The sequence below is a fragment of the Halichoerus grypus genome, chromosome 6 (assembly GCF_964656455.1).
Source record: "Halichoerus grypus chromosome 6, mHalGry1.hap1.1, whole genome shotgun sequence".
Classification (NCBI taxonomy): Eukaryota; Metazoa; Chordata; class Mammalia; order Carnivora; family Phocidae; genus Halichoerus; species Halichoerus grypus.
This window is the reverse complement of record NC_135717.1, coordinates 122,202,378-122,229,241: the sequence shown is the minus strand read 5'-3', so window position 1 is coordinate 122,229,241 and position 26,864 is coordinate 122,202,378. Positions and strand designations below refer to the sequence as shown.

Sequence of the window (26,864 nt, the reverse complement as noted above, 5' to 3'; positions counted from 1 at the left end):
AGAGCGAGAGGCAGCCACCAGGACTGCCTGAGATCACAAAGCTTCAGGTTGGACTTGAATTTCTTGCATCTAGGCTAATTGGTGTGTTGATGTATCCACCTATAGAAATTATAAAGTGGCTCACCCAGGAGCCCTGGGTCTGTTGCCAGCGGTGGAAGAGAGGAGAGCGCTTCTCAGTGGATTCCAACAGACCGCCAGGTGGGGCTCAGAGGACCAGCCTCTCCCACTGTCTCCTGAGCCCAATCTTCTTGGCCATCACCTTCCCCCTGCTCTATGGCGGCTATCACCGATCTCTCCTTTATGTATCGCTGGTTCAAGAACTGCAATCTGGTCCGCAACCTCTCAGACAAGTACGTCTTCATCACGGGCTGTGACTCGGGCTTCGGGAACCTGCTGGCCAGGCAACTGGTTGATCGGGGCATGCGGGTGTTGGCTGCTTGCTTCACTGAGGAGGGGGCCCAGAAGCTTCGGCAGGATACCTCTTATCGGCTGCAGACCACCCTGTTGGATGTCACCAAGACCGAGAGCATACAGGCAGCGACCCAGTGGGTGAGGGACCAAGTGGGCGAGCAAGGTGGGGCAAATTGCATTCTTTGGCTTTCTCAGTGTCTCCTTCTCTCTTTCTCCCCCAGGCATCTGACAGTGATCAGGGACACTGTTGTTCAGATGCGGTGGGAGAGGTGATGGAGAGAAGGGGGCTGGGGCTCTGGCTCAGTGGGATTGGAAGCCATTGCGTGGTTTGGTCTATTCACATGAAGGCGTGATTTCCCAAGGAAGTTTTCTCTGCCAGAAACTCAGAGGGGTGGGAGGAGACTGCCATAGGATGCGGGAGAAGGAAGATGTGTTCTGTATGTACAAAACCTCTAAAGATGGAGTTGCCTCTCTGGGACTTGGGTAGTCCTAACCATCAACTCCTATAGAAATATAAGCGCATTTCTTATTGGGATTGGGCTGGGGGGAGGGGAAAGGGAACACGAGGTTGGACTCCCTGAGTGGGGATGTTTGCTCTCCTTGACTGTGTCAGGCTAGAAGGCAGGGGAGAGAGAGATCTGTCCTCTTCCTCACATCATGGAGGATATTGGGTTGACCTCAGGTTAAGTGCTGACATCAGAGTGACCACTCCTTTTGGGAAAAGAGACTGTGGGCTGACTGGGCTGGGCTGCCCAGGAAGCTTCCTGCACGCAGGGCATGGGCACAGGAACAGGAGGAACGGGATGGTTCTGTTGTGGAACAGCAGGCTGAGGGAAGTCCTGACTCCTAAGGGGACTAGTCTGGGGGCCCCACAACAGGTGGGGGCCAGACAGCCCTGGGGCCCAGGAGGAGCCAAATAGTAACGCCCTGCTTTATTTCTCTCCTTAGCATTTACCACTATCCAATATACAATATGTTTTACTTATTTTTCTTATTTATTGTCTGTTTTCCCTTGCTAGAATAAAGCTTCCAGGGCGGGGCCGGGGGGGAGGGGCTTTTGGTCTCTTTTCCTTATGTATCCTTAGTACCCAGGCCGTGTCTGGCATCTACTAAGGTGCTCAGTAAATTTTTGTTGAATGAACTAATTGATGAATAATTCAGTGAGAGTCAGTCTCTCTTCAGTAGGCTGCCTTGCCCAGTGCCCTACATTCAGCCTTGAGCCACTTGTGTTCATGAGTCACTGGATGTATTAGGTTCCCGTTCCTGCTGTAATAAATTAAAGCAGTAACTTAGTGGCTTAAAACAACACAAATTTAGGGGTGCCTGGATGGTTCAGTCAGTTAAGCGTCTGCCTTTGGCTCAGGTCATGATTCCGGGTCCTAGATCAAGCCCCGCCCCAGCCGGGCTCCCTGCTCAACAAGGAGCCTGCTTCTCCCTCTGCCTCTCCCTCCCCCTGCTCATGCTTGCTCTCTCTCTCTCAAATAAGTGAATAAAATCTTTAAAAAAAAATAAAACAACACAAATTTATTATCTTATAGTTCTGGAGGTCAGAAGTCCAAAATGGGTCTCACTGAGCTAAAATCAAGGTGTCAACAGAGCTGTGTTGCTTCTGGAGGTTCTAGGGGACAATCCCTTTCATTGCCTCTCCCAGTTTCTAGAGGTTTCCTGCATTTCTTAGCTCATGACCTGGTTCCTCCATCTTCAAGACCAGCAAGGTAGGGCCAAGTCCTTTTCACACTGCTGTCTCTCTGGTTCTGTCTTCTGCCTTCTTCTACCACTTAAAAAACCGCTATGATTATATTGGGCTCACCAGGCTAGTCCAGGGTAATCTTCCCATTTTAAGGTCAGCTGATTAACAATTTGAATTCCATCTGCTATCTTAATTCCTTTTTCCCACGTAACTCACCGTGTTCACAGGTTCTGGGGATTAGTATGGGGCCATCTTTAGGGGGCCATTATTCTGCCTACCGCATTGGGCAACATCCTTGGTCTAAGAAGCACTGGGAAGGTGGGGGGCAGGGTTCCTGGCATGCTTTCTTGTTGCCCCTGAGAGACTCTAGACATGACAGGTTGGCACAGCTTTAAAGCTATTCACACTGCTCTGACGGTTCTCTAGTTGCTCTGTGCAGGAAAAAAAATGAAGGTAGTCCTGGTTTGCCAGCAGGCAGAGCTGTTTGCCAGGGTGATCACAGGTCGTGGCAAGGGTGTGTCCCTTCTCCACAGACAGAGACCACTTGGGTTTTATAGTCTTTGGGTCTCAGGAGCCTCATTTCCTCCTCTGGAAGACAGTAGAGTCTCCTCTGGCTGGGAAGGTTCGAGTCCTGCCAGCCAGCTGGTCTCTGGGGTCTCTCTAGTTGGAGGAAGGCAGGAAGATATGGTGGGGGCATGGCCTGTGTGTGGACCCAAGACCTAGGAGGAGGGGTGGACCAAGAGTGGTGTTTACATCCAGACCTGCCATCGGAAGAGAGTGGAATTGTGCTGGGAGGAGTATCTTGTGGCTGCAGGGGTCAAGGTGAGCTGGTGGGATGAGGGGAGGGGAAGGGAAGGGAAGGAGCCAGGACAGTGGGGTTTATGGAATCTTTGAATGAAAGAGCTGGAAAGTGTCCTTAGGTATCATTTAGAGACAGAACATGTTTTTAGCATCAAACATCCTCCTCCAAGTGGAATTTCACTTGGAAGCTCAACATGTAAAACAAATGAAAGTCAAGCCTCCCCTGCATCTTCCTCCCTGAGCGGGTGCTGGGGTTCAGCCTGAAAGAGTCTCAGGATTGCAAACCACAGGCTGGAAGCAACTGTTCTGTCCAGTTGATGAAAGACCTAAGGCTCAGAGATAGGAAATGACTTGTCCAAAGCTGGATGTAGAACTAGAATTGAACTAGAGGCTAGAACTTGAGGCTCTTCAAGCATGGGACCCTGCAGAGTTGAATGACAATACTTAGCATTATTTCTCTCCATTTATACCAACTCAAATTAAATATCTGAAAGAGAGCCCCTATTACATTTTTTTCAGGATTGTTTTACTTAAATGTGTTACATATTTACTTACGGATATCATTAATGTCCTCTCTGGTTTGTGAGCTCCTTGAGGGATAAGTCTCTGTCTTGTTCATTTTATGTCTCTAGCACCTCCCTCTGTAACTGACAGAGAATAGATAATGGATGGATGAATGGATGAACATGTGAATGAATGGACTGAGTTTGGTAATGTGCAAAATGGAGTTGGTTTCTTACACTTAGGTGAATAGAGAGGGGGACGCATGAGAGATGAAGGACTTCTACCATTATTTCATTGGTATGAAAATGATATCTCTTCTCCCAGAGCTAACAGCTTAGGTGCTATTAGCTAAGGCCTGGGTTGTAGCTGGTACAGGGTCCCAGCTAGCACAGTGACAGACTTAGTGAGTCAGAAAAAGGGCCCCTTTAGGAAAACTAATTAGTAAAAGGCATATCTTCCTCTGGGCCGTCATAGCTCCCCACCTCCCGCCACCAGCCGGGCCATCTTGTGCCTTGGCAGCCCTGGGCTGGTGGGTGGTGGACTCTGACGCTTTTCCAGAGATGCTAATGATTTCTGTGTGCTTCTCTCTCCTTCCATCACACCCCTAGGCCTCTGGGCCCTGGTGAACAATGCTGGTGTAGGCCTGCCCAGTGGACCCAATGAATGGCTGACGAAGGAGGACTTCGTGAAGGTGATCAATGTGAACCTGGTGGGACTGATTGAAGTGACCCTCCATATGCTGCCCCTGGTCAAAAAAGCTCGGGGCAGGGTCGTCAACATGTCCAGCTCTGGTGGTCGTGTGGCTGTCATTGGTGGTGGCTACTGCGTCTCCAAGTTTGGTGTCGAGGCCTTCTCTGACAGCATCAGGTGACTGGGTTCCCGTGCCAAACCGCTCTGGGTGGGAGTCCTGCGGGTTTCACCTCAGGAAGAGAGGGCTAGGGAGGACGGCATGTGGGCAGGGGCGTTCCAGAGGCGGGGAGCTAACACAGCAGCAGGAAGAAGGCTAGTCCTTGGGGGCCTTCCCCAAGGACCAGGAGAAGAGGGGTGCTGATAGGAGGCTGTCTTCCTGCCTTCCCTTGAGCTGTCCCAAAGTGAGCGAAACTATGTTTGGGCTTACGGGAGTAAGAGGGAGAGTCTCTCAAGCAGACAGAGAAGTCTGGGGGCAGACATGCCCATGGGAGACCCTCAGAGGAGGATTCAGGCCTTGCCCAGACCCCTCACTCTCTTTGCCATGGGGTTGTTGGGTGTGGGGCTGAGTGAGAGGAACCTGGTAGGAGGCAGGGCTTTGGTCTAGATTCTCTGTTGACTTCTTTCCTTCTGGGTTTGCCTAATGCAAATTGCTTGGGAAAGGGCTGACGCCCTTATTTGCATGAAGGCAGTGCCAATCTGGTAGAGGGGTTGGGGAGCACCTCTAGGTTCCTGGGGAGATAAGCTCCTGTAGCGGGGTCAGAAGTGACTCTCCCTGATGATTCTTCGTCATCTCGGGGCCCCAGACTGAGTCTTTCTTCTTTCCCAGGCGTGAGCTCCACTATTTTGGGGTGAAAGTCAGCATCATTGAGCCGGGGAACTATCGAACATCCATCCTGGGCAAGGAGGGCATGGTGTCCCGCATGCGAAAGCTGTGGGAGCGGCTGCCTCAGGAGACCCGGGATAGCTATGGGGAGGAGTACTTCCGCAACTGTGAGTTCTCTGGGAGGGAGAGGGGGTCTCTGAGAGGAACAGCGAGATCTTGGGGATCACTGAGTCGTTTTCGTTGCAGAGATAATGGGATGGAGGCTCAGAGGGGTTATGGACCCAAGGCCACACAACTAGTGGCAGGGCTGGGATCTGAGAATAGAGACCAAGGGGGCAACTGCTCAGAGTGGCAGAACGACTAGCTTTGTGGGGAGAGGAGTGTTAGGGGAGATGCTGCCCACTCCTGGCACCTGGCATATATTATTCTGTAGGCAAACAGGTGAAAATGTACTGACATGAGTACAGAGAAGTTATTTGGAGCACAGTTGCTTCACTGCAGTAGGAAACAAATAGGGGGTTCATTGGAGTTGGGGGTGAAGGGTACTTAAACTACGCTGTCCTGCCCTCATCAACTGCTCACCAGGGTTTTGCCCAGAGGAGGTGAATTCCTTGTCTTCCTAGACCATCCCCAAAGTTGGGCTAGCTATTGTTCTTCTGTTTTTCAAGTTTCAATCCCTTATTGACAAGTCTGACTCTCAGGCACCATTTCCTCCAGAGCTCTTATGGCTCTCATTGAAGTAGGGGTCCCAGTGACCTGCCAGAGTCCTGGGGCAAAGGTGTACATCAGGGCCCCGTAAGTGTACCATGTGGCTTGTCTCCTATTTGTGTGGTGAGCTTCGGCAGACTTGGACCACTCAGATGTCTTGCACCCATCCTCATATCCTCATACCTGTGCACACGACGTGAACAGAATAGCCCCTCACATTTGTTAGAGCCTTACAGCATACCTGTCTGTGCCTTAGATCATTTGACCCCCCACAGTGGCCTCATGACCAAGGCAAGGGCCTTTTTTTAAAAAAAAGTATTGGGGCACCTGGGTGGCTCAGTCATTAAGCATCTGCCTTCAGCTCAGGTATGATCCCGGGGTCCTGGGATCAAGCCCTGCATCAGGCTCCCTGCTCAGCAAGGAGCCTGCTTCTCCCTCTCCCACTCCCCCTGCTTGTGTTCCCTCTCTCGCTGTGTCTCTCTCTGTCAAATAAATAAATAAAATCTTTTTTTTTAAAGGTCTTATTTATTTATTTATTTCAGAGAGAGAGAGAGAGAGAGAGTGTGCACATGCAAGCATGGGGGGCAGGGGCAGAGGGAGACGCAGACACCCCGCTGGGCAGGGAGCTCCACCCCAGGATTCCAAGATCATGATCATGACGTGAGCCAAAGGCAGATGCTTAACCGACTGAGCCACCCAGGTGCCCCTGTTACTATTTTTTAATAACATCTTTTTTTTTCTTGCATGCTTTTGTAGAAAATTTGGGAACTCTAGGACCTATCTAGGAGAAAAAAAGAGCCTCCAGTGACTAGGAATCCCACCAACCAGATAGTATTTTTACTTATTTTCTTCCCATTTTTCCCATGCACTTATATACACTTGTTTTCTATTCTGTCTTCCCCACTGTCTACCCTGCTATTATTCATCTTTATTATTCTCCAGAACAGGTATTATTATCCTCATTTTACAGATGATGGAAGTTTAAGCTCAAAGTCACACAACTAATAAGTGGCAGAACTGGGCACAGTTCTTCTAATTGCTAATTCAACACCAATTGTTGAATTCGGGAAGAGAAATAAGATTATTTACAGGGTGTTTGCCTAAGGGACAACCTGGAGGGTGTGGTAGATCTGCCTGAAATGTTGGATCAGGGATCTGATGGAAAGGGAATTTGGATAGAATTCAGAAGAAACCATCTCTTACGAAGAGTAACAGAACCTTTGACTTTCCTTCCCTCTTGTACCTTCAAACAGATACTGACAAGTTAAAAAACATGATGCAGTTGGCAGAGCCAAGGATCAGTGAGGTCACCAACAGCATGGAGCATGCCATTGTTTCCCGGAGCCCCCGAATCCGTTATAACCCTGGCCTGGATGCCAAACTCCTCTACATTCCATTGGCTAAGTTGCCCACCCCTGTGACGGATTTCATCCTGAGCCGGTACCTTCCAAAGCCAGCAGACAGTGTCTGAGCTGGGGAAGTCTAGGGTGGTCAGTGGAGTGTGGAGGAGGGAGGGGGGTGGGAAAAGAGACTGTAGGGTCACAAGAGGTGGTATCAGACATTCTGGGGGACACTTTGCTTGGCTGACACCCACTGCCGGAGAATTTATGGATAACTTCTAGCAGAAGACAAGTGCCTCTTCCCACTCACTGGGGACTCACAGAAACCTGAAGTGGCCTTTGCAGGTGCAAAGACCTACAGCATGGCCCCAAGAACATCTGTCACTCATTCAGGATATGGCTTTTTCTGGACCTGGAAATGTCAATGGGAGGAAACCGAGCTTCTGCTGAATCATGAGCCTCTCTCAGTTATCACTACCACTGGGAAATACTGCAGGATAATCGGGCCCACAGAAGCATCTCAACCACTTTCCTACTGGGTCTCTAAATATGCATTAACCTCGTTCCCACAACCCATTATTTGAAATATGTAGTAGAGCAGACAGGGAGTGCAAGATTATATCAGGTAAAAGTTTATGATATTTTCTTTCTATATAAATCTCTCTGTTCATAGGTGATTGGGATCCACATAAAATAACATTCATTTATTTCATCACCATTGATTAATCTTTTTCAAATATTTATTGAGTGTCTACAACATACCAGGCACTATGTAAGTGCTGGAAGGATGTAAAGATGATTAAATCATGGTCTTGGTTTTTTTTATTGTTTATCTTGTGGTTCTGTTTTTTAGCATAATATCTAGTAGCAGAGATAGGACAAACAGTGATACAAGAAACAGAAATCAGAAAATCACATTTTTAGAGCTAGGAGGAACCCGGAGGCCATCCAATCCAGTAGTTCCCAAACTGTGCATTGTAATCGCCTGGTTAATTAAAAACATAGATTCCTGGCCTCAATGTTAGATTATCTGATTCAGTGGCTTGAGATGGGGCCCAGAAATCTGTGCTTGTGACAAGGTGATGAGTCCGATGTCTGTGGGTGCTTGAGAACCACGATAGCTCCCCAGTAGTACTGAGCCCTCAGAGGAGTAAGTGACCTGCCCAAGGCCTCCCAGCGTGATGGCCAAGACAAAACTCAGGTGTTCAGATTCCCAGAGTTAATAGTTATAGAGAATACTTTTTTGACATTAGTAACATTGTCAAATAAGCCATGAAACTAAATTAAAAAAAAAACAAACACCTTAAATTTCTAAGTCATGTGAAGTTCTATTGAAAAGACTTTTTTTTTTTTGATCTTGAGGAATGGTTATGTAATAAAGGTCAAATGTGAATTTTTTAAATTAAAATGTCTTTATTTGTATCTCTTCAACATCCGACTGAACTTGAAAATAGCCAGAATGAACAGTTAATTACCTCTGCAAAGACCCCTTTTCCAAATAAGGTCACATTCACAGGTTCCAGGAATTAGGATGTAGACATACCTTTTGGGGGGCTACTGTACAACCCACTAAGTCTGTTATTTGCAGCACTTTTATTCCTGACACCAAATTGTGTATCAGGTAGGATGCATTGAATAGCAAGTGACAGAAAAGCCAATCACATTGGCTTTAACAATAAAGAAAGAGGACAGGACTCAATGGCTGAATAATGGCATCGAGGCTGCAGGTTCTTTCTACTTTGCTCTGCCATCTAGTTTTGGCTTTATCCCACTTATCTTTATTGTTTCTTCCTCCAACCTTAATATTTTTAGAGAAATTACTGGAATTGGGGAAAGAAACAAAAGGGAATGTGACTTGTGGGTGCACATAGTGTCTCAGAGAAGCAGGCCCTTTTCCCCAAGACAAGGAGATTCGCTCTGGCTGATAAGAGAAGAGAATGAGGTTTGGCTCTTCCAGAGGAGAAAGGACCATTCACTTTGTGGAAGCACCTAGGGGAGGTGGCAAGACTCAAAAGAGTGCCAGCTGCATTGTGTGTTTAGGTAGATGAGACCCTGGGCGACTTCATATAAGACACCTGTGTCCCACCATAGCAGGAAGGCAGTAGAGATTCATCAGATATAAAGAGCATGTAGACTGGAATGGCAGACATTTAAGAGGTAACCTATGCAGATAGAAGACTTGATTTTTTGCTCTAAGGACTATCCCCCTATCACCACCCTATCATTAACAGTTAAGGTGTTTGTTTGCTTTTTTTAAATTTGTGGACTGAGATTCAAATCTGCTCCAATATTACAGTTTAGTTTCTTTCATATTAGGATTATAACTTTTCTTGTATAGCTTTTGTACTTTCCTGAAGTTTTAAATTGCCTTTTCTTATTCACTTACTCAGCCTCTTGATCAAATTATGTCCACACGTTTTTTGTTTTGTTTTGTTTTTATTTCAAGCAGGGAAGTAATACGATCTGATTTAAATTTTGAAAAGGGGCTCTGTGGAGACTGAAATGAGGGAGCAATGGTGGAAGCAAGGGGACCATTGCATAATCCAAGCAAGAAATAATGGTACTTTAGGTTAGAGTGGTGGTAGTGGGGATGATGAGAGTGGATGAAATCAGGTTATAATTTGGAGACAGAACCATTGAAGGATTTTAACCAGTTACTCTGTCAAAAAAAGACTTTATTGTGCTCCTACTATGTGCCAGGTGTAATTCTAGATGCTGGAGTTAGAGTAGTAGACAAGACTCCTCCAAGCAGTTTATATTCTGATGGGGTGGAGGTGTTGGGCAATAGACAAACAAAAAAAAATTAATGAAATAATTTTATATACTGATAAATGCCATTAAGCAGAGAAAATTTAGTAATGTAATAGAAGACCAGGGAGGTTGTTTACCTTTTTTTTTTAAACCAATGTTATTGAGGTAAAATTTATATTAAACAAAATGCATCTTTTAACTATAAAGTTTGATGAGTTTTGACTTATAAATATACCTGTGCAACCATCATTAGTCAAGATATAGGACATTTCTCTCATCCCAAAAAGCTACCTGGTGCCTCTTTGCAGTTGATCTTCCCTCTTTTCAATAACATTGGTTTCTGCCCAGGTTCCAGACAACCACTGATGTGCTTGGTGTCTCTACAGATCTGTTTTGAGGCTACTTATTTTTTTTTTTCATTTCTTTTTTAAAAATTTTTATTTATATTCATTTTAGTTAACATATGCTGTATTATTAGTTTTAGGGGTAGAATTTAGTGATTCATCAGTTGCATATAACACCCAGTGCTCATTACATCAAGTGTCCTCCTTAATAATGCCCATCACCAGGGCGCCTGGGTGGCTCAGTTGGTTAAGCATCTGCCTTCAGCTCAGGTTGTGATCTTGGAGTCCTCGGATGGAGCCCTGCATCAGGCTCCCTGCTCAGGCGGCAGTCTGCTTCTCCCTCTCCCTCTGCTCCTCCCCCAGCTCATGTTTTCTCTCTTGCTCATTCTCCTTCTCAAATAAATAAATTAAATCTTAAAAAAAAAATAATGTCCATCACCCAGTTACTGCATCCCCCCCACCCCCCCCCAACTTGTTTCCTATAGTTAAGAGTCTCTTATGGTGTGCCTCCCTCTGTTTTTATATTTTCTTTTTCTTTCTCTTCCCGTATGTTCATCTGTTTTGTTTCTTAAATTCCACATACGAGTGAAATCTTATTGTATTTGTCTTTCTCTGACTTCTTTCTCTTTTTTTGAGAGAGAGAGTATGAGAGAGAGAGCACGAGAGGGGGGAGGGTCAGAGAGAGATGCAGACTCTGTGCTGAGCAGGGAGCCCGATGTGGGGCTCGATCCTGGGACCCAGTATCATGACCTGAGCCAAAGGCAGATGCTCAACCAACTGAGCCACCCAGGCTCCCCTTCTCTGGCTTATTTCACTTAGCATAATATCCTCTAGTTCCATTCACATCATTGCAAATGGTAAGATTTATTTTTTTTTAAGATTTTATTTATTTATTTGAGAGGGGGGAGGCATGAGAGAGAGAGCACAAGCAGGAAGAGGGGCAGAGGGAAAAGCAGACTTCCTGCTGAGCAGGGAGTCCTATTCAGGGCTCTATCCCAGGACCCCGGCATCATGATCTGAACTGAAGGGAGACACTTAACTGACTGAGCCACTGCAAATGGCAAAATTTCTTTTTTTTTTTTTTTTAGAATAACAAAAAATATTTTACTAAAACATAAGATTTACAGAAGTTTCCCTACAAGCCATACAAAATAGTCACAAGCTTTTTCTTGAAGGAAGGATTCTACACTTGACAACAAAGTCACAATGTTATTAGTGAGGGCTGTGATGTTTGTTTAATGTTCCCATTTTGGTTCAGACAATCAAGCTTGTCCATCTACAGCATCTAAATAAAGTTAGACTTGGCTAGAGAGCATATTCTAAAGAACGGGTTAGCTGCTTTTAACCAATTCAATTAGATCACCATAAAAAGGGGGAAAGGAGCCCATAAAATTAAAATAAAACTACCTCTCCCCCTCAAAAAAAGTAATAAAGAAAAACACGCACACCCCTGCAGCTAACCCTGACAAGTACCTTCATTCACAGTGCTTTATACTCAAACCATGAGGGGGGAAATGAATAAAAGCAGAGAAGGGCCACTGCTTTTAAACGTTTCACAACAATCCAGATGTACTTCTAGCCTCTGCTCATGCTTTACAACAGTGAATCAGGACAAGACATAGATTTGCTAATGTGCATTTAATCACCAAAGGACTGAAGAGGTCTGGGCCTTTATTCTATGATGTTTCTAAGACTGTGTCCATTAAATGCAAACAAAAAAGCAAGAAGTCTTGGCAGAACAGAAGTGATGCACAATTGATGATCAGATCGATTTTAAATATTATTCATGGCATATAGCGTAGTCCATGCTCTAGCTGTTTCTATGGCTTGGGCTTCACTGGTCTTCCACTGCTCCGCTACATCATTTGCTAATGGATCATCTGGATTGGGAGCACTTAAAAAGGCTTGGATCCATAGCAGAACTGTGTGGCTCTGCAGTGCTGGGGACCACTTATCTTTCAAAATATCTAAACATATTCTTCCCAACTTGTCTACATTAGGATGATAAATTTTGGTCATGAAACGTACTTTAGGGATTGCCACCGGGTGTTCTTCTGGTAGGAAAAGTTCGGGGGAATCCTGGGGGCCAGCAATGACCACATGAAAATAACGGGCTTTGCTCTCATCTGGTTCCGCTTTACTGCCAGGAACTGGTTCTGCCAGCAAATGCTGGGTTTCCTTGATAATCCTGCGGGGCAGCCCGGCCATCTTGTCAGATCCCGAGTTCGGCCTCTGGTCTCCACTCTGGCTCCGCTCGCCTCACACACGAGTGGAAGTCCAGGGCTCCACTTCCGGGGGACCAAGATTTCATTCTTTTTGACGGCTGAGTAATATTCCATTGTGTATATATACCACGTCTTCTTTATCCATTCATCTGTTGATGGACATCTAGGCTCTTTCTGTATTTTGGCTATTGTGGACATTGCTGCTATAAACATTGGGGTGCATGTGCCCCTCCAAATCACTATTTTTGTATCCTTTGGATAAATACCCGGTAGTGCAATTGCTGGGTCGTGGGGCAGCTCTATTTTTAACTTTGTGAAGAACCTCCATACTGTTTTCCACAGTGACTGCACCAGTTGGCATTCCCACCAACAGTGTAAGAGGGTTCCCCTTGAAGCTACTTATTTTTAAAGAAGATCACTTTTGCTGCCATTGAGGAATTAGTTGGAATGAACCTGGTTGGAGGGATACAGGAGGAGCAAGAGTGGAGATGATGAGAGAAATGTACCAATAAAATAATAGAAATAGAAATAATTAGCATTTATCAGACATTACTCAGTCCCAAGGACTGTTTTAAGTGTTTAGTGTTTTAATTTTAATGTAATCTCTATAACAAGCCCTGTGAGGTTGCCCCTATTTTATAGAGAAGGAAGCTAAGGTTCGGAGAGGTTAAGTCATTTGCACAAGATTACATAGCTAATAAGTGGCAGTCAGGATTCCAGCCCCCACACAAAAGCACACACTTACATAGTGCTTCCTACCTGCCAGGCACTGTTGTAAGCACTTTAATCTTCACTAGAACCTTCATAGGTATTATTCCAGCTTTAATGAGGAGGAAACTAGAGGCCTAGAGAGAATAATTACATACCCTATAAGCAACTGGCAGAGCAGGTCCTTCTAGTTCTAAAATCCTATCTTTGAATGTGTCATTGCTTGTTTCCTCCCAGGGAACATCTCTGTACACACACATTTGCAGCAGGGTTTTCTAGCCAGCAGTTGTGATGTGGCTTGCTTCTATTCCCATGGGCCTTCAGAAACCTCTCCTAACCAGCCTTGCTTGGGCCTCTCTTCCAGCTCTTTCCCTCTGAAGGCTGAGGGGCCTCTGTCATCCATAGGCCTCCTCTTCTATGGGAGGTGCCTGCTTTTCCCCTGAGGCTTGGCAAGCTCTCTGATCTCCAGTGAACCTCAACCCAGAAACTGGGGGAGGGGGGAGGAGAGAGCGCAATCTGGAGCATCATGGGGTGGGCTGGTCACTGAACTATAGCCTGGCCAGACCATTTGAGACATTTTTGAACAACAAAAGTGTAAATACTGCATCTGGACCAGAACAAATGGATACAGAGAATTCTAATGCCAAACTTGGAATAACAAACAAAATGTTCCTTTGGGAATGTCTGACAGAGGAGCAGGAAGTATAAGGATTTTTTAAATTGTTTGTGTGTGTGTTTTTGTTTTAATAGTCAGGGACAAGTTTCAACCAGGATATGAAAATGAACTGGAAGCAAACAACTTCAAAGGCAGAATTGAGACTCTCCTTAGAAATCTTGTGTAATCCACTATCTTGCGTAATTTTAAGAGGCTTTCAAAATAAGGACAGAAATGCCAGCTCTTCTAAGTTTGCCAGGAAAGGAGAAGTCTGAATTTCTCCTTCTACTGAAGAATGAGGAGCGCCTTCCCCCTGCCGCCTCCCCCCCCGGCCCCCGGGGCAGGGGGCTCTACCATCTTCTGCACCAGTACCAGGAAAGGCAGGTGATGGGTTGGCCACCTCCAAGACAATAATGACGTAACTATGATGTGTGACTCGGGCTTAGGGAACCTGCTGGCCAGGCAGCTGGACCTGCAAGGCTTGAGGGTGCTGGCCACGCATCAGAAGGAGAAGGCCTAGCAGCTGAGAGGCCAGAAGTCAGACAGGCTGGAGACAGTGATCCTGGATGTCACCAAGACAGAGAGCATCTCTGTGGCCACCCAGTGGGTGAAGGAGGATGTGAGGACGGAGGTATGACATAGATATATTTCTCTTCATCTAGATGTCCTCTTCCAAGTACTGGTCCCATGAGAAGATGATACCAGCCTACTAAATAAGAGAGAGGCACTATTCAATTATAAAATTTGCTCTTAATTATCTACTTTGACAGAAAAGAACAATGATCTGGATCCAAGACGGCATCTAATTCTACTGATTCGTACTCTATGGTATGTAGCCATAGGTATATAAACATGCTTCATATAAGTAAAAACTATTTAATAATAAGTAATCTTTGTATAGCACTTCATAATTTTATAAAATTATTTTATATACCCCATGTCTTGTTTAAAGAAGTTTGCTTTCACCCCAGATCAATGGATCATTTTTGAATGGGTCTTGCTTGTCCACATTCAAGGTCTTCGCCCATAGCTCCTACACATGCTGGTGCAATGGAGCATTTGGGAGTTGGAGTCTGGAAACCTGCAAAACATTCTGGCTCCATTTTGCGCGCCCTTAGCTAAGTCATCTAACCCCTCAGTGATCCAATATTTTTCCCAGTAAAGTAGGGCTGTGATAAAGCATCCCTGAGGTAATGTACATGAAAAATTTTGAAATGGAGAGATAGAGTCAGATAACGGACCTGGTGAGGAGTCACAGGCCAAGCTAGAGAATGAGTACTCTGTCTTCTGTGCAATGGGAAGCCATAGCAGTTTCTGGAAAAAGGTGGTTCTTTTCCTGGTCTTTCCCACATTTCATTTGTCCCTTCTGAATCCACCTAATTTCTTGGACTTTGGACCTCTGTCTACTGGCAGCGTCCAGCAGAGTCTTACTGTGAACTAGAAAAAGAAGGAAACCGTTGACAAGCAGCTGCAGGAATAGGCACCTGGGAAAACAAGGAGAGAGGATAAGTTACCAAAAGACAGACGAGGAGGACCTAAGGTGCCTCTTTAGAGGGGCTTTTCATGAGCTCTGGGCTCCCATCTGGAGCCAGGAGCCTGAAAGAACCTCCACTGCCATGGCAGAATGACTTCAGTAGTTCTTGGGATTTCTCACATTGGCTTCCGTTCTCCTTTACATGAAGAAAGAGAAGTTTGCCAATCATAACCGTCCTCCCTAGGTATATACTGGTCTCCTTGTTGCTCAGCAAGAAAATGCTCCAGATAGCAATGTTGGATAGAAATCTCTCCCCCGCCCCCACTCTCTCTTCCCTTTCCCTCCTCCCTCCCTCCCTCCCATTCTTCGTTACTTCTGACTGGTTAATGGATACATTTGGAAATAACTGTCACACTCTATAGCTTCTGGATTGTATACAACAGATCATATTCTTATTGCAGGATATAGTTTCGGCTACATGTCATAGACACCCAAATTAACAGTGGATTACACAAGACAGGTATTTCTTTCTTCCCTCGTGGAAAAACCTGGCATGGTATGGTATCTCCTCTCTGTTGATTTGTCAGGGGCTCATATTTTTTCAGTCTTCCTGCTCTGCTATCCTACAGTCTAAGATGGCTCTAGCCAGCTGGAATGGGGAAAAGGACAGGGCTCTATCCTGTAAGGGCAAAACACAGATGTTTTGCACATCTTGCTTGTGCTCACATACATTGGCCAGAACTTAGTCACATTGTCAGACCTAGCTGCAAGGCAGGCTGAAACTGTGGTTCTCATTCTGAGTAGCCATGGATTCAGCTAAAAATCCAGTTATTGTGGACAAAGGGGAGAATGTATATTGTGAGAAAACTGACAGTCTCTGCCACACAGAATAAGTCAATTCTTTTGGGGGCTCTTCAGCAACGGCTTCTTCCTTTATAGTCTTTGGTGTTTGACAGGTTTAATAATTACACTTCTGAATCTATGGGTCAAATGATTGGGATGTCTCTAGGAAGACTCCAGGAATTCTCCTTTTCTTAGGTACCCAGGCATCTCTTAACAGCAGAGAATTGAGAAGAGTTTGGAGACATTTCTTAGAATCAATCAGCTTTGGTCTTCGGGTTGTTTCCTTTGCAGGATGGAGATACTTACCTTTGTTTTAAAATAGTTTTGTTGAGGTATAATTTACAGAGTTCACTTATTGAATTTTATGTAAGTGTACAGTTCAATAATGTTTTTACATTATCACACAATCCAGTAATGAAAAAATTATCACATTATCACAAAATCCAGTAATGAAAAAATTATCACATTATCACACAATCCAGTAATGAAAAACTTTTCTTCATCCAAAATGTTCCCTTGTGCCTGAACTCAGTTCCCACTTCCACTGATTTACTTTCTGTCTCTATAGATTTATCTTTTCTAGAGATTCTATATAAATAGAATCATACAACATGTAGTTCTTTGTGTCTGGCTTTTTTTTACTTAGAATAATGTTTTTGGGCTTATCCATGTTGCTGCATAACTCAAGAGTTCATTCTTTTTTTGCAGAATTGTATTCTATAATATGGTTATACCACATTTTATCCATTCACCAGTGATGGACATTTGGATTGCCTCCAGTTTGGAACTAATATAGATAATGCTACTGTGAAATTCAAGTAGCCTTCATGTGAACACATGATTTCATTTCTTTTGAGTAGATACCTGGAAGTGGAGCTGCTGTATCATATGATATGTTTAACTTTTTATGAAACTGCCAAACTGTTCTCCAAAGATGTTATATCATTATACGCTCCCACTGGCAATGTATGAGAGTTCTGTTTTCTCCATACCTTCACCGACCCTTAGCATTGTCAGTCTTTTGGATTATAGCCATACCATTATGCATGCAGTGGTACCCCTTTATGTTTTTAATTTGCATTTTCCTGATGATTAATGATATTGAGCACATGAAAAGCTATAAAACTCCCTCTAAGCACAACTTTAGCTGCATCCTATAAATTTTGTTTTCATTTCATTCGACTCAAGATCTTTTCTAATTTCCCACGTGATTTTTTCCTTTGACCTAAGCATTATTCAGATATGTCTTGTTTAATTTCCAAATATTTAGGGGACTTTCAAATTTTTGTTGTTGTTGTTGAATTCCAATTTAATTCCTCTCATAGTAGAACAATCTTTGTATGACTTCAATCTTTTAAATTTTACTGAGATTTGTTTATGGCCTAGTATATTGTTTATTCTAGAGAACGTTTCATGTGTGCTTGAAAAGAAAGTTATTCTGGGGACGCCTGGGTGGCTCAGTTGGTTAAGCATCTGCCTTCAGCTCAGGTCATGATCCCAGGTACTGAGATTGAGCCCCATTTAAGGCTCCTTCCTCAGTGGGGAACCTGCTTCTCCATCTTCCTGCCGCTCCCCCTGCTTGTGCTCTCTCTCTGACCAATAAATAAATAATTTTTTTTTTTTTTTTTTAAAGATTTTATTTATTTTTTTGATAGAGACACAGAGAGAGAGGGAACACAAGCAGGGGGAGTGGGAGAGGGAGAAGCAGGCTCTCCGCTGAGCAGGGAGCCCGATGTGGGGCTCGATCCCAGGACCCTGGGATCATGACCTGAGCCGAAGGCAGACGCTTAACGACTGAGCCACCCAGGCGCCCCTGTAATTTTTTTTTTTTTAAAGGAAGTTATTCTGTTTGTTGAGTAGAGTGTTCTATACCTCTCAGGTCAAGTTGGTTGATAATGTTCAAGTCTACCTATCTTACTAATCTTCTGTTTTATCAATACTCAAGAGAGGAACAATCCAGCTATAATTCTTGAGTGGTCTATTTTTCCTTTCAGTTCTGTTCATTTTGCTTCCTGTTATTTTGAGGGTCAGTTGTTAGGTGCATGTACATAATAAATTTTATACCTTCTAAAGATGTAATGACATTATAAAATGTCTCTATTTGTCTCTAGTAATATTTGTATTCTTAAAGTCGATTAATATAGCTATTTAAGTTCTCTTACAATTACTATTTGTATGGCATATCTTTTTTGATCTTTTTACTTTCAATCTGTTTATGTTTTGAAACGTAAAATATGTCTCTTATAGGGGCACCTGGCTTGCTCAGTCAGTAGAGCATGCAACTTTTGATGTCGGGGTGGTGAGCTTAAGCCCCACATTGGGTGTAGAGCTTACCTAAAAATAAATAAATAAATAAATAAATAAATAAATAAATAAATAAATAAAACATGTCTCTTACAGGCTGTGTATAGTTAGGTCTTGTTTTTGTATACATTCCCACAATTTCTACCTTTGATTGGAAAATTTAGTTCATTTACAGTAATGTAATTATTAATGTCATTGGTTTTTTGTTTTTGTTTTTTTTTGAGAGAGAGAGAGCAAGCGTGAGCGCATCAGTGGGGGGGAGGGGCAGAGGGAGAGGGAGCGAATCTTAAGCTGACTCTGTGCTGAGCCCAACACGGGGCTCAATCCCGTGACCCTGAGATCATTAGTCAGATGTTTAACCGACTGAGCCACCCAGGTGCCCCTTAATGTCATTGGACTCGTATCTCTCATTTTGCTATTTATTTTCTTTAGGTCTTATGTCATTTTTTCTCTGTTCCTCATTTACTGCCATCTCTTATGTTAAAAAGTTTCTAGTATACCATTTTAATTCCATTCTTAATTTTTAAAGACTTAAAAAAAAATGTTATTTCCTTAATAATTGGAGCAGTGGTTCTCCACTGTGAGCATTATTGTTCCCCTATTCCTGCTAAAGGATATCTGGACATGCCTGGAGACATTTTTCATTGTCACAGCCTGGCAAGGCATTCAGAGTTCAATCAGTTCTCAAATTAGCCTGGGTTTTAGTTTCAGCTGGGCTCCCACCATTCTCCTCGTGCATGTGAGTAGTGCTCCAGGCAGCTGCCTATGTATGGAGAGCTTATTATTCCAGCCTTTCGATGGCTCTCTTATTTCCAGCACCTCACATCTAAATTTCTGGCTGGTCTGCTGCTTGCCCCAACCAGGGCCATAAACGGAGGCTGGAAGAGCTATGAGTTTTCCCCTGTTCCTGTCCTACTGATGAGGAAGCAGGAGGCAAGCTGAGGACAAAGCACAAGCTGACACCTTGCACCCCCCTCTCCTCCTGGGTGGGACATGGGTGACATTCCTCCCTTTCTCCCTCCTGGAAGCTAACAACTCTCTTAATGTTAATGCCTTACTAGAGGGAAAAACAACCTTAACAATGGCAAGGCCTCAGGTATCCTGTGAGTCTTTTAACATATGAAAATCCTTTTAAAACCTCCCTTTTCCTTACCTCCCCCAACTCCCAAGTATATAATCAGTGTCCTGTCACAACCCTGGTGCGGCAGCTCTTTCTGCCCTGCAGGTCCTGTCCCCCGGCTTTAAGAAAACCACCATTTTGTGCCAAAGACGTCTCAAGAATTCTTTCTTGGTCGTTGGCTCTGGACCTCACCCCACCAAATCTCAGCAGCTCTACCCTTCTGGCCTGTTAACCCTGGGGGGGGGGGGTGGTGTGATGGGGGAATGGCCCCAGGCAAGGAGATCACAATTTCCCGCTGGTCTCATTTGAAGAGCTAGCAGTTTTTCATGAATAAATGATTCTCAATTTGTTGTTTACCTTTAGCTAATTTCCAGAGACCTTAAACCATTGTTTCTGACAGTTTTGTCCAATTTTATACTTGCTTTTGGAGGAAAGGATTTACTGATCTCTTCCATCGCTGGAAGTTCCCTCACTACTTTGGAGTTAAAGTTTGCATCATAAAACCTGGCAACCTTAGGGCAGCCCTTTCACCCCCAAAAGGGTAAACAGCATCCCTGGGGTGGGGGGGATCTGGGTGCATATTTCTCTGGAAAGCAGAGAAAACTAAAGGTAGAAGTTCTTTGAAAACTGTAGACCCTCTCCTACCAGCAATCAAGGTTTTTTGTTTTTTTTTTAGACGTGGGGAGGGGCGAAAGGAGAGGGAGAGAACCTTAAGGGTGGCTCAATCTCACAACCCTAAGATCAGGACCTGAGCTGAAATCCAGCTGGGACACTTAAGTGACCGAGCCACCCAGGTGCCCCACGCAAGTATTTTTGACCTCTGGTTTGAAACACAGTTGTTTCTGAGCCCCAACTAGGACTCTGATCCATGGGATGTGTTTTTTTTCAGAGTAGAGTTGTTAGGGTCCAGAGCCAACTTGAGACGTCTTTGTTGCAAAAAGGTGGTTTTGTTAAAGCATGGGGACAGGACCCATGGACAGGAAGAGCTACTGATGCCCCCTAGATTGTGAGGAGCAACTGATTATATACTTTGGGGTTGGGGGAAAGTAAAGATAAGGGAAGTTCCAAAAAGATCTTCATATGCTAAACAAGACTCACAGGATACTGGAGGCCTTGTTATTGTCCAAGCTAAGGTTGTGTTTCCCTCTAGCAAAGCATTAACTTTAAGACAGTTGTGAGCTTCCTGGAGGAACTATACTCTGACTGCCTCAAGTATTTATTAGTGGGCTGCAGGTTACATGGACATTTAATTTTCTATATTTCCTTCTGCCTTTGTTTCTCACACCACAGATAGCATAAGTCCCTCCACCGGCTGGTTTAATCTCCAGAGAACTAGCTTCCTAAGGTCTTACACTGTGGTAGCTGCTCTCCTTAACGTCCTGGTTTCCCCCATTGGCCCATTTTTCTCACAAGATAACAGAAGGGTGCAGGACATTAACGAACCAAACGCAAGGTCATTCTGTGCGCGCAGCTGAGATAAGGCCTCGGGCTGGTCCTGGTCAGCTCTCGGCACTGACTGCTTCTGATGTTCAAGCAGCAAAGGATCTCGGTTCTGTTCAGAGATCCACTGGGCAGAGCCTTCTTGGGTGGCAGTTGCCTTTTTTAAGTGGTTAGACAAGGGGTCAGGTCTGAAGAGTCTGACAGTTTGCTAGCCAAATCCTTCCCTTTTTGAAGGGATTTCATCAGTTTGGGGTCTCTGCAGACCTCCTCTGGTTCTGCTCGTTATCAGTTCTGGGGTGTTGGCTGACCTTGGTCCCGGCGATCTCTCCTAGCTGCAGAACCTGAACTGCTTACGTCATTGCTGGACACAGGCTCCTGCTTAACATGAGAGACTCCAGTTTGCTCTCTACGCTGAACCGAGTCTAAAGAATGAGTCAGTTAGGCAGGCAGCTAGTTGACACTGTATTATTCACAAATGTTCAAACCAAGTCAAGTTTAACTCAACCTCCCACCTACTCATCTTACTTCTAGATCACCCTCTTCCTCCTTGCTTCACCCTATCTATGTAATTTGCTTTGTGATCTTCCAGGAATGCCAACTTACTTTAATATTTATTCAAGCCAGATAGATTTGGAAAGATCAGTATGCAGCAGTTACAACAATCTTTGACCTGATGATTGAGAAACAAAATCCCAAATTTCCTGGCAGCCCCTGAGATGTTACGTAAAACCAATTAACTGAGCATCTAAGGAAGAGATTCATGCCCTTGATGGGGGTTGGACAAGATAACCCTGAAATTCTAGTTCTGGTCTACTACTGATTAACTGGGTGATGTTGGGCAAGTTTCTTAACATCTCTAGGCTCCCTTGGCTTTTTTTTTTTTTTTTTTTTTTTAGTACAAAGAGAGGGGTAAGTCAGTCCCCAGTTGCTTTCCTCTTCTAATATGAAGTGAATCAGGTAATTTGGCAAAGCTAACTAGAAATGATCTAGAATGGTGGTGTCATTAAAAGCAAGCTGAGGTCCCTACTCAAAGGAGAAAGTGTCTGCCTACAGTGCCAGACTAGGGTTTAGGAATGGAACTCAAGTGCTTAAAATCTATCCCAGCAACTCTCAGGCTTACCCCACACTTTTCCCAGAGGTCTCTTTCCTGCATGTTGTTGAAGAAGGCTTCCACTGTGTCCCTGTAGATTGTACCTATTTATAAATGTTATTGATTGAAGCAAATCTGTCTGTAGGGACAGATGGCAAGGGGCACATATTGACTGTTTCATATCCCCACCCTCACTATTCTACCAAGTTATGTTACATCACTCTCTCTTACTAGCTTTCTCAGAAGAACCCCTGTGTCCAACTGGAACTGGGAAAAAACTATAGTAAAGTGAGGTAGACCCACTCTATTGTCCCTCTGGGGGTGCAGATGCTATATGGACGTTTATGCTAACGGTACTGGTGACCACTAATTCTAGTATAATGTCAAGTCCTGACGAATCCCACAACAGATAGGATTCAGAAAACTGGCTGAATATGAAGGTCTTAAATAAGCTTGAAGACTCAACCCAACATTTCCAGTTTCCAATTTCTAGTTTTGGAATTCAATGGTTTCCCTTTTAACACTCCAGCTGGGAGTGGAAAATGGTAGACAACCTTGTCATTCAGTGTAAGCTCAGAGTTCTGATGTTATCCAGGGAGCCGAGGAAGGGAAGCCCAAGGATGTGAGACGTCCATAGCCCATAGTATGTGTTTGGGGGTGGAGGGAATGGACAGGCAATGTCAGGTTGGTTTTCCTATCATTTGGGGAAAATTAAATGTGAATGACTGAGCTGTTCATAAGTGACAAAGGTACAAGGGAAATGTTTACCACAGACGCATTCTAACCTGCCAATGGGGGTGTCTTTTTGACTCTCCAGTAGAAAAGAAGGATACCTTAAAGTTAGTGTCAGGTCACTAGCTCTTTCAAAGTAGGAGTCTCTTACTGTCCTAGGTTTGAAAGCCTTCAATAAGATTGGAGAAAAAGAAAATAATACTAGCAGCCAACATTTCTTGAGCCGTTTCTATGTGCCAACTGCTGGAGTAAGCATTTACATACATATGTTTACATACATTATCACCTTTAGACTTAGGAAGATTTATTTCTCCTGTTTTGTAGGAGAGGAAACAGACTCAGAGAGGTTACATAACTCGTTCAGAGTCACACAGATAATAGTCCTGATCAGAGCCAAGTTTGTCTGGATGGCACTCTGCCCTTTGATGGTGAGCAAATACAGGGGTCACTATCCTCTCAGGGCTGGAACACCCCATTGTTCAAGTGGTCACTACTGCCTTTTATGAGGGCTCATGACACCTCTTCTCTGATCATCGTGTCTCACATGTCACCGTGAGTACAATGAGGATAATTATATCTTGCTTCTCAGAGTTGTTTTGAGGATGAAGAGAGATCATGTTAGCACAGAGTTTTCCTCAGAGCAGAGCATCATGATAAGCTTGGGCTAAACGGTAGGTTTTTTTTGTTTTTTGTTTTTTTTGTGTGTGGATACAACGTTAAAATTATTTTTAATTTTACAGATGCAGAACCTGAAACTTAGATTAACTGTTTTTTTTTTTTAGTGTTCCATGATTCATTGTTTGCATATAACACCCAGTGCTCCATGTAGAACGTGCCCTCTTTAATACCCATCACCAGGCTAACCCATCCTCCCACCCCCCTCCCCTCTAGAACCCTCAGTTTGTTTTTCAGAGTCCATAGTCCCTCATGGTTCTAAATGGTAGTTTAAACACAGTCATATTCCTGATTCCTCAGGGCCTCTGCTACCTGTGTTTATTTCTGTCTCTACCTCTTTTCTCTAAGCCAATTCCCCATGAAAGTTAGGATCTCATAATTTTTTTTTTTTTTAAGAGAGGGAGAGTGGGGGTGCCTGGGTGGCTCAGTTGTTAAGTGTCTGCCTTCGGCTCAGGTCATGATCCCAGGGTCCTGGGATCGAGCCCCGCATCGGGCTCCCTGCTTGGCGGGAAGCCTGCTTCTCCCTCTCCCACTCCTCCTGCTTGTGTTCCCTCTCTTGCTGTGTCTCTCTTTGTCAAATAAATAAATAAAATCTTAAAAAAAAAAAAAAAAAGAGAGGCGGAGTGGGCAGAGGGAGAGGGAGAGAGAGAATCTTAAGCAGGCACCACACCCAGGTCGGAGCTCAATCTCACAACCCTGAGATCATGGCCTGAGCCAAAATCAAGAGTGGAACTCTTCACTGACTGAGCCACCTAGGCACCCACCCTCCCTCCCCATAATTTTTTTTTTTAATTGGTCTTTGGAGCAGGCTTTTAAAAGTCCAGTTGTCTAGGGGTACCCGGCTGGCTCAGTTGGTGGAGCATGTGGCTCTTGATCTCTGGGTCATGAGTTCAAACCCCATATTGAGCACAGAGATTACTTTAAAAAATCCAATTGTCTAATCACTCACAGCACTCTTCTCATTCCCATTTAACCAAAATAGTTTGCAAATGCGCAAATATGATAGGATCTTCATTGCCCCTGTATTGTTCATTTGTTTTTAGAAAGGTTGTCGATGGGAACCTGGGGAGACTAAGAGTTCTATTTCCATAAGAGGGATCTGCAGATCAGGTTAGAATCAAGCTCACCTTTCAGTCTCTATTCTGGAGATTGAAAACTATTCTAGACAACATTTCTAGAAGGGAAAAGCATGTCTCGGAATGTCTTCTACACCCAAGCAATTCCCACTAGTCATTCAAGAGTCCTTTTAAGCATCATCTCCTCTGGGAAGCCTTCCCCAAATCCCTCCCATTAAGGTGACTATTCTCTCAACTCCCACAGCCTGCATGCTTGTCATCCTTTATTGATATGCCTGAAGCTCTTCCTCCATAGACTGTGTGCTCCTTGAGGTCAGGGACATTGTTTTCATTTCTGTATTCCACCCTCAGCACCATGCCCTGCTCAGAGGAAGTTTTCAATCATGTTTGTGGGATAAATGTCACATTTAATTTGCTTTCTGAGGGAAAGGTGCATTTGTCAGGTGTATTTCCCCCTTACAGCAATGTTTGTGTTGTTCTTGAGCAGATTTCAAAGTGAGTGCTCAATTATACATATAGTAACCCTTCCCTGTGCTGTAGATCCTGACGTCTCATCTGTTTTTCCGTTTTTAACTTAAGGTTTGCTCATACCTTGACACAAATGAACAAAAACAAGCAAAGCATACACACAGCTTTATTGTTTTCCCTTATTAATATAAACAATATATGCTCGTTGTAAGACATTATAACACAAGAATAACAAAAAAGGAGGAAATGATAATGAACATAATTCTACCACTGAGAGATAACAACTATTAATTTTTTTTTGGACCACACATGCGGACTTTTCTTTATGCATGTATATGCTTTTAAAATGGGTCATAGTGTTTATATGATACTTTTTTCTTTTAATATATATTTAAGTACTATATATATATATATTTAAGATTTTATTTATTTATTTGCCAGAGAAAGAGGGAGAGCATACAAGAAAGGGGGAACAGCAGGCTCCCCGCTGAGCAAGGAGCCCGAGGCAGGACTCGATCCCAGGACCCTGGGATCATGACCTGAGCTGAAGGCAGACGCTCAACTGACTGAGTCACCCAGGCGTCCCTAAGTACTATATATGTTTTATGTCATATTTAGATCACATCACTTTTATTGGGTTAATATGCCACATTTTATTTATTCTTGGCTGGCTGGGTTCTCTCCAATTCTTAGCAATTATCCAAAGCACTGCAGGGTGGTTAAATATGTAAGTTGTTATTTTATTATTACTTTAAGATAAATTTTTGAGAATAAAAATACTGGTCCAATGGGCATACATAATTTATGTGGGTTTTAAATTTTTTTAATGAGCTACCAAATTCCCTTTAGGCCTCAGTGCCTAAGTACCCAGGTAACCTGAGTTCTTGTTAACCTTGCCACTTACATTAAAAATAAAACAAAGCAAACAAGACACTTGGTCATTGCAAAGTCATTCTTGTTTTACTTGGCATTCCTTTAACCATGGGGGAGGTTATATTTCTTTTCATGTTAATTGATGCTTTCCTGATTGGTAAAGTGAGTATTCTCATCTTGTTTTTCTATTGAGTCATCTGAATGCCTTATTTCACGTAGGAGTTAGATCAGTACCCAGGATCCCTTGGACTCAAAGCCCATTTTGTAATGATAGCTGTTACATGAGGTTGTGCAGAGAAGACTTTTCTGGGATTATTTTTGACGCAGGCAGGTTGGGTCCGAGGACCCAGAGGGGGTCCCACAGGACCAGCCAAGAGGGCCCTTGGCTTCTCCCAGGAGAGAAAGCCAATGCGAGCTGGAGAAGTGAAAGCAGACTTTATTGAATAACGTGAGTGACAGAGAACAGCAGACGGAGTGTCTGAGAGACTCAGAAAGGAAAGGAGAATGGGTCTCGTCATCGCTTGGGGTTAGGGGTTTATATTGGAAAGGGGTCTAGGGTATGTGTTCCTTTAGGAATCCAGGGTAGGGTCCAATCAAAGGCAAGTGTCAAGTGTCAGATAGGAGTTAGCTCATGAATCACTGAAGGTAGGGGGTGTGGATGCTAGCGTCAGCCAAGGTTTATTCAAAGCTAATGTCCTGGAACATTTCCGGGATCCGGCTCTTCTTGGATGTTATCACGTGTTTGGAGCCTGGGACAAAACTCAGAGAATGATGAACTTTCTTGCTCCCCCCTTGAAGTGGGAACATAGCTTCTTTGGCTTCTTAGACAAAGTATAGAACATGAGTAAATGGGGCCTAGCAGAAAACCAGCAGGGACAGAGCCTTTCTAAAATGGAGTCCCGGGCGCCTGGGTGGCTCAGTTGGTTAAGCGATTGCCTTCGGTTCAGGTCATGATCCCAGGGTCCTGGGATGGAGTCCCACATCAGGCTCTCCCTGCTCTGCAGGGAGTCTGATTCTCCCTCTGCCTCTGCCTGCCACTCCCCCTGCTTGTGCTCTCTCTCTGTCAAAAATAAACAAATAAAATATTTAAAATAAATAAATAAATAATAAATAAATAAA

The 26,864-nt window shown here is 44.0% G+C and overlaps 1 protein-coding gene, 1 long non-coding RNA gene and 1 pseudogene across 4 annotated transcripts in view; 2 read left to right on the top strand and 1 right to left on the bottom strand.

The window, feature by feature from the left end:
- The first annotated feature begins 90 nt into the window (after window positions 1-90).
- On the top strand, window positions 91-8,375 carry SDR9C7 (short chain dehydrogenase/reductase family 9C member 7). The gene is made up of 4 exons (XM_036094581.2): window positions 91-574; window positions 4,015-4,273; window positions 4,923-5,086; window positions 6,881-8,375. Exons 1-4 carry the CDS (start codon window positions 274-276, stop codon window positions 7,096-7,098), a joined length of 942 nt encoding a protein of 313 aa, XP_035950474.1. The 5' UTR covers window positions 91-273; the 3' UTR covers window positions 7,099-8,375.
- A 3,306-nt stretch (window positions 8,376-11,681) lies between these two features.
- LOC118537192 (ubiquitin-conjugating enzyme E2 N pseudogene) overlaps window positions 11,682-26,864 on the bottom strand; it is a 33,358-nt pseudogene continuing 18,175 nt past the window's right edge. The window contains exons 3-4 of one of the 2 annotated variants that reach the window (XR_013449228.1): window positions 14,892-15,134; window positions 11,682-12,740 (exon numbers count right to left, since the gene is read on the bottom strand). The product of XR_013449228.1 is annotated as a ubiquitin-conjugating enzyme E2 N pseudogene, transcript variant X2 (transcript). Of the gene's footprint in view, window positions 12,741-14,101; window positions 14,240-14,891; window positions 15,135-26,864 lie in introns of those variants that run through there. The other variant, XR_013449227.1, reaches the window with a different exon arrangement.
- Window positions 14,354-26,864, top strand: part of LOC144382382 (uncharacterized) — a 40,559-nt gene continuing 28,048 nt past the window's right edge. The window contains exon 1 of the long non-coding RNA XR_013449229.1: window positions 14,354-14,478. This is a non-coding gene — a long non-coding RNA (uncharacterized LOC144382382). The remainder of the gene's footprint in view (window positions 14,479-26,864) is intronic.